Here is a 16224-nt window from a genome sequence, read left to right as displayed (position 1 = left end):
AGTAACGCGTTACTGCCTAACACTGCATGTCTACAGTACCAATATACCTCAGCAAACACCTGTGTAACAGAAGAGGGAGGGAGAGAGTATTGCTAATTCTGCAAGAATACTTTAGATTAAATTCAGCCACTAAACTTTCTTTTGTGTTTTAAAATATGTACTGAAAATCTGTCCCACAACTTAAATATCTGGAGCTTATTTTTATTTATTTTTATTTTTTTACATACATGGCAGCCAAGAAGAACCATTTAAAGTTGAAATCAAAATATCAAGCATTGGCTGAGAAATGTCAAACATGCTAAAGCAGACAACTAAATATCAATGCACGCACACTGGATAAGAAATAACCTTTTTTCTCTGTGTGTCCATGATTATGCCTATGGACGCAACACATTTCAAAGGGGCACAACTGTAAAAGGCACCTATGTTAGTAATGCATTATGGAATAGTTGATTAGTTGTTGGACTGGGAACAGATCAGTGTGACTGAGGCTCAGAGATGTTTAGGAAGGTGAAGAAGTGGGACTCAAAGGTTACATACATACAATTTTATGTGCTATCACATGGTAAACATGTATGTAATGTATAAAATAGGGGCTAAGTCTGTAACCCAATATCTGGGGATAGAGCATGAAAGATTAATGCAGTTCTTTATACTGTAATGACGCTGATCCTGGGACTTCAAAGACATATGGCATAAAGAACATCCCAAGACAGATTTGGGTTCTGACCTGAAGACACACGCTATCAACTGTCAAACTATCAAAGTGTATAGGATGCATATAAACCTGCTGAGGCAGGCAGGAGAGCAGGGGGAATTCTGAGAGAGGCAAATGCCGCAAAGAACGCAGAACATTCCTACTATTGTTTGAATTTTCCCCTTCTGTAGCTAACTTCATGTTTTGTCTACCGGTTTCTTAACAAATTCAACATGTCTGACAATCATTCCTCAGAGACAAAGACAAAGAGATAGCCAAACTGCTTAGACAATACAGTACAGCAACAGATATGTCACATGGTCATGGAATAATGTCAAGTGGCCGTGGTATTCAAGCAGTGTGACCCTTAAGGCTAAGTAAGGGCGCCAACCCCCTGAACTTTGACCCCTCTGAAGCAGAACCCACTTAGCAAAGTCTGATATGATCTGCATCATTGCCGGATGATTTTTTTTCTTTGATGTTTGGAGTGGCAGCCAAGTCCTGCTCAAAATATCATCTACAGTTGATAAAACAATGACAACAAAATGGTGTTCAAGTCTAAATTAGTTGACTTGAATAAATATGAGTTCCGCCTAGATGGGCAGTGTAATCCTGTCTACCAGAAAAGCCACATTTAAATCAGTAATGTAAGACAAGACCAAAGTTTAAATGTTTAAATGCTCAGGCAGGATTCTCCCAAGATAAGTAACGCAGCCAAATGACTTGTATGACCACGGGAAATATCCTGTATACCTGCTGTTAGCTTATTTATGTTTGTATGTATGAGTGATTCAAACCTTGTTCATGCTTTGAAGGTTTTAGATAAACATTTAAACAGAAATATGTTTGTTCATTTTCCATGACTGCACACTAAATGCACATAAATTATGTAAAGTTCTGCAGGGAGAAAACTGATGATGACGAAAAGCCAGCAGTTTTAGAAAAAGAGAGAAATGTTATGTATTTCATGTCTGAAAGGCCTTATGGCTGAAATATAAAACATTATCTAAAAACGGTATTGACGACTCCTGAGCAGGGGGATCAAGTTAAACTCCCTCTGTTTTTCAGTTTTTCCAGGTGGAGCCCTTCCTCAACTTGGCTAGATGTCATGTTTGGTCTCATTCTTGTTAAGATGATGTGTGTTTTCAACACCTGGCAGAGAGCATTGTCCAGTTCAACGCTCTACCACTAACTTGCCAGCCAATTACAATAATCCTTTTGGTGACCCCTGGCGACCCCTGTGACCCACAGCCAGGTTAAAACAACCTAAACCACTAAACACAAAGATTAAATCTGTGAGGAATGACAAGTATGCTTGAAACATGAGCACATACACGTGCATGCATAAGCATGAAGGAAAGGGGGGTGCCCCACACTTCTAACACAAAAGTGACAGCCTTTTGTTTTGAGCAGTGTGCCTGTCAGAGGAAAAAACAGCATTACAATGAGAGGATTAGAAGGCCATTGTGAAATTCTAAGTGCTGCTGAAGGACCAGCTGGTTGTATTACTAAGGGACAATAAAGACATGGTGGAAAAGTAGAAATTTCAATTGGCAAATAAGTGGATTGAGTTCCACAAAACATGTAGATGTCACACACAGTATGTAACCATCTGTACTTAAACAGACATGCACTTATAGGTGCATTTGAGGCGAGTCTGGTGAGCAAACAAAGAGTGACAAACAGTATGTGAGGAACATAGTTTGTCTTTCCCACAGATTCTTCTTATGCTGGGCACATTTACATGGAAATTAACAAAGCTAAAACAGGCACTTTTGGACAGTGCATGTGCAAGCTGCACAAGCTTTCGAGTATGTATGAGAAAACCTCTAATACACTAGGAGGAAATTCCTTATGAGATGAAAGAAAAGTTTATTCAATTAGCCCGAAAAAGGAAGAGGAATAAAAGTTTGTGTACATCTAGTTACAAAAACGTCTCAAGCTTGTACATAGGGACTGATGATCATGAGCCTGCTGATTGACAAAACCCTGAGAACAAAATAACAACTCAGGTTCCAATTTGTTACTGAATCACGCACATACAAAGGCTGACTTGCAGCCCAATGACTACTGCTGCAGGGGAAATATTAAGGGATCAAATGATATCAAAGATCTCAAACGGTTTTGTGTGTTTTACTTGAGCATGCACTAAGAGCCCTCTTTAAATCGTGCAGATGCAACAACAATTGCAAAGCGGTAGGTCTTGGCTGCAGACTGTGTGCACCTGCTATTTTGGCTCATGTATGTGCAGCAGTGCAAAGTGCAAAAGGGCTGTCTGAGGAGAATTATAGATCAGAGGGTGGGGTGAATAATAAATATGCTCTCACATCGCTGGTCTCATCGCTCTCAAAGACAACCATAGTGACATGACAATAAATCCATAAATGGAAATACGCTTCTTCTGGAAATCAGATTGTTGTCTGGATGGCGCAGAGTGTCACGACCTGCACACACAACACCATACATGTTGACGATAGAAATGAAGCCTGTTATTCATTATTATACTGCGTGTCATGTTGAAACAGTATTTGCTTTGTAATGCATTTAAGAATAAAACACGATTAATATGCTTTGGTAACCTGATGTCTCCCTCATAAAAAAGCAGAACAACCAACGCGTCTGGTGTGTGTGGTTATTGTGCAGTAGGGTTAGGGTTGTGTCGTTGACTTAATGAAGGCAAACACAGCTGACAGCCGTGCGTAATGGCACTGCGCTCTGACGCGTCAGTTTTCAAATCAGAGACTGCAGATTTATCACCACATCTGACCTGCTGCCTTCAGCTGCTGCAGGGATTAAATTAATTGATGGAGAAGCTTTTCATACAGGATAAAGCCGCCGTGAACAACAGACACTGGAAGAATCACTCTATAGATAAATGCAGACTTATTTACATTCCTGCTTTAACAGATTTAAACATATCTACTTGCTGAAGAGTGTTTATTTATATTTACGTTTTGAGCATTAGTCAGTTGTTGCTCCAAGTATTTTCTTTTTGGATCTGAGACGTCTATTCTTTGTGCAAATTCTAAGACCTATTTTCCACAATAATACTATATACTATAATATAAAAACTTGCTTTGTGCTGCCTCAGTTGAATGAACCTCCCACCTGTTTGTGCCACACCTGTTACCTGTGCACTGTGTGTAGCCACCTAATTACCACACAGACACACAAAGTGAATTTCAAGGTTAGGAAAAAACAAAACTCTCAACTCTCAAGAGCTGCTTCGGCTGGTTGTTGCACTGCCATGAAAATAGGTCTAAAAATAAGGGGAGATTGAAATGTAGAGAATCAGATTATAAACTTAGATATGTGTGATGTTATCACAAAGCGTTAATGAATGACATTATGAGCTTGGCTAGGCTTACTTATATTGTACTGTATGCACTGTATGCAAAATACAAAGATCAGGTGGAAAACAGACTTTTAGCAGGAAGATGCTAGAATTTACACAGATGGCCATTTATGTGTGCGGCAGTATCCTAATACAGTCACCAGCAAAAACAAACCCTTGAGGAAGGAGCTGACCTGCAGCAGGCACGTCAGGTTTTGTTTCCCATGTTTAACCTTTGTCCTCACCTGCCAGTTTTCACGTAATCAGCACTGAGAGTCACACTGACGGGGGCCACAGTGACATCACTACTGCTCCCTTGCACTACTGGCTGCTGTGCCTTGCCTCTCTGCTGGCTCCGCCTCCTAGATCTGATCTGAAAGAAGAAACAAAGGGAAGGTGAAGGAGCCAGAATATTGCCTTTTCCTCTCTCTCATGTCGTTTACACTTTCACTACAGTACTTTGTACTGGCTTCCAATGTCTAACTGCCTGTCTCTCTATCATCAGTTCTTTCTTGAGTTTCTCTTTCTCATAGTTACAGTATGTAAATAAAACTGATTTCCAAAGCAATGACAACACAAGTGATGCCCAATGGGCAATTAGAGATAGAAGAAGAAGATACTTTATTGTCACATACACATACATGTTGTGAAATTATTTCTCTGCATTTAACCCATCCCTCAAGGGAGCAGTGGGCAGCTGCTATGCAGCGCCCGGAGACCTCCTCCAGATCTTTATCAGTGTCTGGTTAATGGCACTGCCTGGAAAACCTAACAAGTAATATATTTTTGATGGGGGGGAAACCCACGCAGAGAACATGCAAACTCCACACAGAAAGGCGGGACAACTGGGGTTTGAACCCGCAACCATCTTGCTGTGAGGCCACAGTGCTATCCACTCGAACACCGTGCCGCCAAACAGGGGCTACAGTTTGCATGTGTGTAACACAAAGGTCACATGAAACGTGTGTACAGAGCTGTGATCGGTTGTTTTTAGTGAGAAGCATAAAAGGAAACTAGACTAACTTATACAACCCTGTATTGTAAAAATCTAACTTGTACCAAAGTGCCGTTTTATGGGTCCGAACCCAGCCGTTCCATACAAAGCAAACACTTCAGCCTTTTGTGTGCATATTTTTGATGAGGTATTTAGACATATCATAGTAATGACCTTTATATTTTACTTTATGTGACTGATATGTGAACATATTTATGTAGATTATTGTCTTACTGTATTCTACTAGACCATGCAGACACAGTGAACTGTACCAACCAAATGATTAATTCATCCATCACCTTTTAAAGGAATCAGAATAGACAGCTATTTAAATTGAACACTAGCAAACCTGAAGAGAGTCGTGTTTTCCATTAAATCTTACTGGGACTACTGGATAAAGTGTGGGAGCCAGGATTATCCAGGATGCAGGTCACATGGGCCCAGTGGTACTTTTCTAGGGGTCACTGGTCATCCAAGAGGGACAATAAACAATAATGTGAAAACTGCACACCAGTTGAGTTCTACAGAATAATATAAAACATTATATTAGAATCAATATTAGACACTTTATTTTTATATACATAATTTAGTCCCCCCCCCCAAATATTCTAAAAAGTCTAAATCAATATAGGGTGATCAAGTATGCCCCTTTGTTTCATCAGGGTTTACCTGTGCCAGTGACGTGCTTATGAGACAGCATTTTACTTTAAGTCAACTTCTACAAATTTGAAAAACAGATCAATTTACAGTAGCTCCCGTTTAGTGATAAAAACGACATTTCTGGCCTTGCAGTGTATTTAATGGTGAATGCTAAATAGTTATCTTTTTTATGCTACTGGCAAACTCCTGTAAGGCACATCTGACAATTAAAGCTGAAGATTTCTGATCAACATTGATCAGTCTTCCCTTTGTTGAGCTTACGCTACAATAGATAACTAAATTTCACAGGACGGAGATGCTACTCAGTTGTGATGCACATGATTAAGATATTGATGTGATCTTCTTAAAAGGACAGCCAATTATTATTTACTATCTGCCAGGGTTAGCTTTCAGTGAGTACTCGACTGCTATTTAGCTGCAACGTATGGGACTGGAACATAATGTGTACAAGTAGAGGGTAGAGTTGAGTTTCCTTATTTACCAAAATCCTCTCTGGAGAAGTATATAGACACCAGTTTTTCAATAGGTAACAACCAATAGTTAATTCTGTAGTTTGGCATTATACAAATTGTACTTTTAAAAAAATGTAAATTTAAATGACAAGCCAGCTTTTAGCTTTGATAGGGCTTTTGATTTTATGGGGGACAATTGTGCACAGTAACAGGACATTTTTTAAGGGGAATCTCTGAATGTAACACTGTGGTTTTACTCTAACATGTCTCCTTTAAACCCTGTCAAACTGAAGTGGCTGCTACTGTGCTGGCAACAACAACAAAAACACTTGAAATTAAATGTTCAGAAAAATCTTGTTACCAAATATTATGAAAACCCAGCACAACAAGAATAGAGATAAGCCTTGTTGTGTCAAAACTGCCAACTTAGTGAGCTTTGCTGCCCAGTCTGGTTTTAGTAGAAGGATTTGGCATCTATATTAAGCTGTTGAAACTCTGGTTGTCAGACACTTGGTCCTTTGTTTAAGGCTTTCAGACTGCTGGCTCTCAGTGGACCCTGATTTCTTTAATGGCTTAAGAAAACCTCATACAGTTAGGGGAGAGAGTATCCAGATTGCAGGCTGTAGAGATCAATGTTCTCCACAGCCTGCAAGAATTGCAGCTGAGGTAAAGGTTGACATTCAATGTTTAACTATGAATCAACCTCAAAGCCTTATTGTACTGGCACAATCAAATCAACCAGCACAAAGTGTTGGCTCCTGTGCACAAGCTGTTCTTGTTCTTATAAGCACAGTGTATGGGCACAAGGGTTGGGTTAAGTGGAATATAATATAATATAATTGTTTAATCGTACAAAACTCATAGTGTAGAAACGACAATTAGTGGTTTTATGGGGTGTTATGCGCCAGGTATTTCTTGGCCCACAGCAATGACATCCCAGAATTTCTGCTTGTTGTGTGTCAACCTCACAGTGATGACAAAACCTCAGATAATTGCTATGCACATCCAAGAAATAGTCTGCCAGCAGTCTTTATGCTAAGCTAACCGACTATTTGCTGTAGCCTCTACTCAACGTACAGATAAGAGAGTGGTTTCTTTTCATCTGACTCTCGGCAAGAAAGCGAATAAGTGTATTTTCCAAACTGTCAAATGGTTGCTTGAGTGCCAAGATATGTACAGTATCTCACAAAAGTGAGTATGCCCCTCACATTTATGTAAATATTTGATCGTATCTTGTCATGTGACAACACTGAAGAAATGACAGCTTTTATAACAGTGTACATTTGATGTCCCCTCAAAATAACACATCACACAGCATTAATGTCTAAACCGCTGGCAACGAAAGTGAGCACACCCCAAAGTGAAAATGTCCAAATTGGGGCCAAAGTATCAATATTTTGTGTGGCCAACATTATTTTCCAGCACTGCCTTGAACCTCTTGGGCATGGAGTTCACCAGAGCTTCACAGGTCACCACTGGTGTCCTCTTCCACTCCTCCATGACGACATCACGGAGCTGGTGGATGTTAGAGACCTTGAACTCCTTCACCTTCCGGTTGATGATGGCCCCCAGATGCTCAATAGGGTTAGGGTTATAGGTTATAGGGTTATCCATCAGCTTTACCCTCAGCTTCTTTAGCAAGGCATTGGTCGTCTTGGAGGTGTGTTTGGGGTCCTTATGTTGGAATACTGCCCTGCAGCCCAGTCTCCGAAGGGAGGGGATCCTGCTCTGCTTCAGTGTGTCACAGTACAATTTAGCATTCATGGTTCCCTCAATGAACTGTAGCTCCCCAGTGCAGGCAGCACTCATGCAGCCCCAGACCATGACACTCCCACCACCATGCTGGACTGTAGGCAAGACACACTTGTCTTTGTACTCTTCACCTGGTGGCCACCACACACACTTGACCCCATCTGAACCAAATAAGTTTATCTTGGTCTCATCAGACCACAGGACATGGTTCCAGTAATCCATGTCCTTAGTCTGCTTGTCTTCAGCACACTGTTAGCGGTCTTCCTTGTGTATCATCTTTAGAAGAGGCTTCATTCTGAAACGACCACGCAGACCAATTTGATGCAGGGTGCGTGTAGTCTGAGCACTGACAGGCTGAACCTCTGGAGCAATGCTGGCAGCACTCATAGGTCTATTTCCCAAAGACAACCTCTGGATATGATGCTGAGCACATACCAATCAACTTTTTTGGTCGACCACGGCGAGACCTGTTCCGTGTGGAACCTGTCCTGTTGAACTGCTGTATGGTCTTGGCCACCATGCTGAAGCTCAGTTTCAGGGTCTTGGCAATCTTCTTATAGCCTAGGCCATCTTTATGTAGAGCAACCATTATTTTTTTCTTAGATCCTCAGAGAGATTTTTGCGATGAGGTGCCATGTTGAACTTCCAGTGACCAGTATGAGGGTGTGAGAGCAATATCATTAAATTTTACACACCATGGAGGGAAAATGGCTAATTGAGCCCAATTTAGACATGTACTCACTTTTGTTGCCAGCGGTTTAGACATTAATGGCTGTGTGTGTTATTTGGAGGGGACAGCAAATTTACACTGTCATACAAGCTGTACACTCACTACTTTAAACTGTAGCAAAGTGTCATTTATTCAGTATTGTCACATGAAAAGATATAATCAAATATTTACAAAATTGGGAGGTGTGGACTCACTTTTGTGAGATACTGTATAGATGACATAACAAATCTACAGGCAAAGGCCAATGGTCTAGCTTTTAAAGTTGAAATTATGTTATTTAAAGTCATGTAATGATATCCATGTATAATGGTGCTATTTATGTTTTGCAAAACAGTGAACTATATAATATTATGGAGAGACATGTAAATATATGATTGCATTAACACCGTTTCATTGATAATTTTCCAATATTGCATCAACTGATGGCAATTAAATATGCATTTCTGTTACCAAACAAGTCAGATGTAAATATAAACATGAAGTCATAATTTTCCAAAATAGACAAATAGAGAAATAGAATCAGTTACTTTAGAGAACGAATTTTGGTATCCAGTTTTAAAATCCAAAGTTTTAATGTGAAATAAGATGCTCTCTTATACCTTTGGTGTGAGAGGCCCGGGTTCAATACCCCACTGTGAAACATCCACCATTGTGTCCCTGAACAAGACACTTAACCCCTAGTTGCTCCAGAGGCGTGCGACCTCTGACCTCTGACATGTAAAGCAATTGTAAGTCGCTTTGGATAAAAGCAGCAGCTAAATGAATAAGTGTAATGTAATCTTATCAGAACGGATGCATGCAATGATTACCAGGGTACCATCAAATCTTTACCTGAGCTTGTGTTAGTGAAGCCGAAGTCAGACTCTTGAACACTCGTCCTGGTGCAGGACTCCGTTGCCTGGGCTTGGCTTCTGTTTGAGAATCCTTCTCTTCAACCCTCTGTCTACCCATTGGATCCAACAGGTACCGCTGGGCCAGACGCATCACCCGGGTCAGTACACTTTTGGCCCTGGTAGCTGGGTCTGCGGGTACAAAATAAATTTTGGTTCTCAATTAGAAAAAAAACAGACTTTATTCTGGTATTCCAAAGCCCTATAAAGTAGGAAATGTTAAGGTGGTATGAAAATGCAAAACTCCATCTTATTATAATCACACTCCCATTTTGCAGACATCAATGGCCTGAGCACCACTCACTTACAAAATCCTAGGGACAACCCTGTCATGATACTGTAAGCAGTGAATGTTGGAGTTACAAACAAGTTATCATTCTATTACAGGCAACTGCCTACTGAATTGCCTTTGTGCATTTATGTGTGTGAATGTGTCTTTGTTATACACAAATGAATGTTATCAGTGGCTCACCATATTTACACATGGGGCAGAATCTGCCTGCTTAGGCAAGCTGTGAACACAAATACCCTCATACACAATGTACTGTCCGTGTTTGTGTGCAAGCCCACTCATGCTTACATTTGCAGGCACGGATACTAAAGATGTATCTCATGTTATTTAACACAAAAATTCCCAGGAATCAGTATACTATTCAAATAAGTGATGCATTTAACTCTTTTTATTCATTTGCTTTTCGGGATTATTTTCCTGTCTTTATTCAAGAACATTGTCCTTCAGTTTGAGAGCATGATTTGCTGATTTCACATTCAGATTTCGTATTGCTTTCCCTTGAAAGCCCTGCCCTTGCACTCAAACAGCCCCTGCTTGTGCTTAGATTTGCTCAGTTTCGGCACAAACCGTGTGCTTGAACCTAGATGAGTTGTTTGCTCAGATTTCCTGCCTCTAGCTTCAGCCCTTCACCTCGCTTTTCAGGCTGCTTTTGTGCACTTGCTCTTGCTCTCAGATTTCTGCTCTGCTCTCTGCTTATTTGTGCAATAACCCTGCCAAAATCATCAAACAGAATGCCAGGTGTAGTGTTCAACACTGAAATGATCCCTGCCTTGTCGCGGATGCGTTCGCTTTACTTCTTATAGTGTCAAATATGGGCGGTTGCTCTTTAAACGGGTTCATCCACTCCCGCCCTCCATGGCTTTATTATTATATTATTATTATACTTCCATAAAAGCTATATACATGTTATATAGTATCCTTGTAGCACACTGGCTTCCCATCAGGGTGCTAGAGGAGAAAATGACGTCACGTTTGTGACTCACTTACCGCCGAAATCAAGGACCTCCAGTAAGTTTTTTATTTTAACTTTAATATTCTTTTATTTCTACGGTCTTAATGTCCTGGCTGCTTACTTTTGCTATTGGTCCTTTTCCCATCCCCAAACAAGAAAATACAGAAAAAAAGAAACATGTTGTCCATTTTGTTGTAAGTTGCCCAACAACAGTGCTCCCATAAAGTTAAACAGTTAAACAGTATTATCAGGGATGTATCCTTGTGTGCAAATATGACTTTATCAATTAAATCTGAAGGAAGTAATATCACCATTAATATAACAAACTTCCTTGACTTTGCCTGTGAGTGAGTCACAAAGGTGACGTTTTCTCCTCTAGCACCCTGATGGGAGGCTACACGGCCACTATTATACAGTATATACAGTCTATTATAGTAAAAAGTACAGGTACTGGTATACAGTATGCAATAACTGGAAAGCAAGGGAAGTATGTAATAAAGCTGTGGAGGTGGCAGTGGACCAGAAACCTGATTAAAGAGTAACGCTCTAAGAAGTAAAGCGAATGCACCCACAAAGATACAGGGATCATTTCATTGGTCCACACTACACCTGGCATTCTTTTGGATTGGGGATTTTGACAAGAGTTTTTTAATTTATTTATTTGACAGGGACAATGCAAACAACCATAGTGTCAAAACAAAGCTTGTCACTTAAGTGCTGCATATAAAGTTTGTAGCTAATGCTAATTTTCAACTCCTGGTTGGGCTTTTATACACAATAGAATTTACATACTTCACTACTTCAATTTAAAAAATAATATAAACATGATATATAAACATGCATATGCAACTCTTACCTATTTACAATAATTAAAAATGAGTACACTTTTGGTTTGTCTTTAACCAGTTTTTAAGCCTGGAAGTAAACATTTTAAAGTCAGGTACAGTCTTGATGTCAGATGGTATTGAGTTCCAGAGCTCTTCACAGAGAAGGTCGTCTGTCCAAAGCTGGTCCTGCAGTATGGTATTTTACAGTCATGATTTGTGGAGCTCCTAGTGACTCGAATGCTGTTTTGTCTCTCAACAAATGAAATGAGAACAGATGAAAAATGTGTGCGCAAACGTTTTATGCATGCACAGAAGCAGCCTGAGCGCGAGAAGAAGGGCTGAAGCTGGAGGCAGGAAATCTGTGCAAGCAGGGGCTGTTTGAGTGTGAGGGCAGGTTTTAGTGAAATAAGTGAAGTGTTACAAAATCTGAATGTGAAATCAATAAATCATGCTCTCAAATGTAAAGACTATGCCCTTGAATAAAGAAAAATAACCCCCATACTATGGTTCCCTGGGGACAAGTAAGAGAGCTTACTGTATACCATTTTGTTAAAATAACAAGCTCATCAGAATACTTTGCTTCATGTGTTTCAAAATTTTCAGCAAATCAGTTTGCTTTTTTTAAATGGTCAGTGGTTATTAATGGTCTGTTTGTATAGGGACAAGTATATAGAAAGAACCAATGCCATATACTACAACATTTATAGCTTAAGGTAATTTGCAATTCTGCCCTTATATGGACCTTTAAAATACACCAAACTCAGCCACAGAATATCTGCTAAATAGCATCAAATTTATGAACAAAGTCTAAAACATGTGAACAACCATTGCACTATGGCTAAATCCAAATGTTCTGTACAAATGAAAAAAGAATTATGGTTGAAAAATACAGCACTATTGGATATACTTTCTTTATGTGAGATTTATTTTATAACTTAATTCAACAATAGAACGGCAAGGGAGCAACCGTCTTGTTCTGACAAAAAATAAAAACAAATTTGTTGAGGTGATTTACTGTAGTGGCAAAACTGGAAGTGTGCACTTGTCACACAATAGAGCTGCACTCGTCTCCAGTTAACTTATTGTTTAAGGTCTTAAGTCTTTAACTAATCCAATGACAAGCAGTTTAGTTAAAATATTATTAAGGATTATCTTGTAACAGAATTGTGACTTAATGCACTATTATACAGGTTGGTACTTGTAAACCTTTTGCATACACCTCTCCCTCTCAACATAGGGCTGAATCTGCTGAATTGAGAGTGATTTAGTACCACTGACATCTTTCTTCCTGTATTAGCTGGAACCATTCACCAGGCAAGATAAATGGGGTGTATTAGCACACACAAAAAAATAGAATAAGACACACGTTAAAAATCTACACATACACATGTAGAGGCATCGGATACACACCTTGCTCAGTCTTCTTGTCCTCTTCTGGAGGTGTTGATATATTTTCTTTTTCTTTCCCACCACTGACTTGGGCTGGCAGTGTGGCCCTCTGCTTTTCACACTGTTCTGAGAGAGACCCACACACAAGTAATATATAAGGCGACATTAGCTGCTACTAGCATAACACAAACTCTAACCAAACTGTGAGAGGTCAAGTTTATTGTGGGTAATATAGGTACAGGTCAAGACAAAAAAGAAGAATGCATGGATTAAAAAAAAACATAATAACTGCATAACGCAGTAACAGGAAACGAGGAGACGCACATCACCCCTGTGAACGGGCACTGTACTAGTACTATATAAGTGAATAGTCATATAAATGACTATTTAATGTGAAAGGAGTCGCTCTTACTGAGAAATGCCACCCAGTTCTAGGGTCTCTTTTGGCTCTTTGGAGCCTTATAGCATTCTTTCAATCTTTGTTATGGTTTTCCGACAGACAACTCCACTCTCATCAGCCTCCTTTACAAAATCAGCTGTCCTGCAGTAGGTTAATAAAAACTGAGATTTGTTGTCACTGGTAAATACTATACACTTGTCAACTACCTTTTGAATTACAGTTGAAAATTTTCTTCTTTTGTGAAAGTAAGTTAGTATTTGCTGTATGTGTCAAGTCAAGTCAGATTTAACTAGTAAGTCTCTTATTTCTACTCAGTGGGCCAGAGTTAAGCTGAGATGCAAGTCTGTGTGGGTTTGTGTCATGTGAGAGGCCAGGGGTGATGTTGACTTTAAATTTGTAACAGTGTGTATCAGTGTTTTAACACAAGCTTAAAGGAAAAGGTGTCTGCCAAACAGGAAGAGCCAATGATAAAGTGTAGTTTCTCCTGACCTAATGCAAGGTCTTTGCAGAGTCCCGAGTAGGGTTATCTTTGATGTTAAAACAACTCCATTTCCCAGACACACCCTCCCCCCCTCCTATAACCCATGGCTCTCTCCCTCTGCCTCAGGTCTCTCGCGCCTTCCCTTCCTCCAATCTATCTCAATCACTGTCAGACACCGGTTAAGGATAGGTTCCCTTCCAAAGCCAAATGCCAACTTCAAAACACTGACGTGTCACAGCATGTTTCCTGTTAGCCACCCAAAGACTAACTGGATAAGAACGTATGGCATTTTTAAATTAATTATCAGGGGAAATTAGTCAAGTATTCTGACAAATTATGTGTAGTAAGTCTGACAATTTGTTCACCCCTCTTGACTCTGCACATGTCCAAATTTAAACCTCTTTTAGAAACTCAACTTTTCTCTTGGATGACAGACTAAAACTCCAGACAGACAATTACTTTCAGATTATAGAGGCAAAATAGTCAAACATGTGCACACACAAACACACTACCGATGCATTAACACTGGTGAGCTCACCGGCACAGTTTCTGTGTGACTCAGAGTTCTAATGAGAAGGTCTGAATGACTGTGTGTGTGATTTATTGCTGGAACTCGGCAGGTTCTGTTACTCCTCCTGAAGCTGCCACCCAGCAGTCCGTTTCATTCTCACAGTCTAAAAAAAAAAAAAAGAGCTTTTGGGGAAACAATGCATAGTACACAGAACAACTCCGCAAACATAAAAACCCACACTGAAGAGCTCCAGGGGAGGTCACTTCGCAGACACAGACTAACAGAGATTTAAGTCTTATGCTGGCAGTGTTCATTGCAACTAGTGATCAGGCCAAAACGTTTGAATACATTTCTTTTTGTTAAAAGCCTTGAATTGAGGGATGTTTTTATGAAGCATGTCTGGCAGCTTTAGCTTGATATGAAATATTTAGTGTAATTTACCCCCAAACTCCCTCCGCACAGAATTAGGGAGTGTTTTGGAGTGTGTATTGGAGCGTTAAAACACTTAAAACATACAGTGGTTATTGTGCTTTTTGTGTGTAGCTAGATTTGGGAACATAAAATGCATGTGATGTAACCTGATTTCAAAATCTGACAGTGTATCTGTCAGTATATTACTATTCCTATATTACTTACTTTTGGTTTAAATACGAAGGCCTAGAGTTAGTGAATTTTTGGCATGGCTGAAAAATAAATCTGCTGCTTTCACTCTCATTTTTCATGCTTTATATCACAGTTTACTGGCTTATAAAACTGTCTATATTTGCTTTGAAAAGTCAAGCCCTAGTTTTAACAATACAAGTTGTTTAAACTCATTATAATTCAGCAGAAATTGGCTTGGGGATCAGAGCAACTGCTCCAGATGAATTAATCTTGGATCCTGTTCAGCCTTAATTGCTACCATTGTAACATAACCAGCCTGGCCTTTAACTGCTATCAAAAGAAACAGTACCTTGTTGTAGCATAGGTTGTTCTATCACACTGAAGTGACCCACTGATCAGAAAAGCACCACTGCTTTACTGTATGTGGAAGAGCAAAAACACATCTATCTTTTTTTTTTAATTACAGGCTTATAAATATAATTGATATATATAATTGATATTATAGAGCAAACAGTGAAAAATAACCAGTATGAAAGATTTAGTCCTAAAGTGTCTCTGGAATTATCACTGCAGCAACATATCACAGGCTTACCTCTGACAGCTGTCAGACAATCAAATAAGTGTACTGAAGAAGATCCTTAGCCACTGTCTTTAGACAGCTGATGCCAAAATAAAGGTTTAGACAAATGCTATAATGATAGATGCCAAAACACACACACCCCCCATTCTCACACAGTAATGACAGGGCTGAAGACATGTTGGCAAAGCCACTGACAATACAACATCACATGGACTTTCATAACTTTTAGCCAAACTACTGTCTGGGCTCTAGGAATGGCAATGTCAGCAGACATTTCCTCTCAGCCCCACACACCCCACCCCGACATTTACATAGAGCAATCAACCGTCAGTTGGAGTGGACAGTATCGAGTATAGAAAGATCAAGTATGTGTATGTCATAGGGTTAATACTTTATTATTTTATACTTCTACTCATGTACAGTACGTTGAATATTAATTATTTCTATTTTTTGCATATTTGAGTTCATTAACAGTCCGTCTTCACCTACTCACCCGATCTTTTCTTTATTTCCCTCCCTATAGCTTCTGCTTAAGTTACCTCGTTAAGCAGATCATCTGCTTATAAAAACACTACTATAGTGATGTAACAGCAGAATACAGAAGTGAATTTCAAAAGGTCAGCCCATCAGATGTGAGAGGATATTGGTCAGTGACGGTGGCCTGTCACCTTGTATTATGG

General features: G+C 39.6%; 1 protein-coding gene across 2 annotated transcripts in view; it reads right to left on the bottom strand.

The window, feature by feature from the left end:
* Positions 1 to 16224, bottom strand: part of si:ch211-266k8.4 (carabin) — a 144109-nt gene that overhangs the window by 44460 nt on the left and 83425 nt on the right. For both annotated transcript variants that reach the window (XM_046036549.1, XM_046036551.1), the window contains exons 11-13: positions 12991 to 13095; positions 9451 to 9641; positions 4277 to 4404 (exon numbers count right to left, since the gene is read on the bottom strand). In XM_046036549.1, the coding sequence (XP_045892505.1) occupies positions 4277 to 4404; positions 9451 to 9641; positions 12991 to 13095 (424 nt within the window). The remainder of the gene's footprint in view (positions 1 to 4276; positions 4405 to 9450; positions 9642 to 12990; positions 13096 to 16224) is intronic.

This window comes from Micropterus dolomieu, linkage group LG22 (assembly GCF_021292245.1).
Source record: "Micropterus dolomieu isolate WLL.071019.BEF.003 ecotype Adirondacks linkage group LG22, ASM2129224v1, whole genome shotgun sequence".
Classification (NCBI taxonomy): Eukaryota; Metazoa; Chordata; class Actinopteri; order Centrarchiformes; family Centrarchidae; genus Micropterus; species Micropterus dolomieu.
The sequence above is the reverse complement of the archived record's forward strand: the minus strand, read 5'-3'. Positions and strand labels throughout refer to the sequence as shown.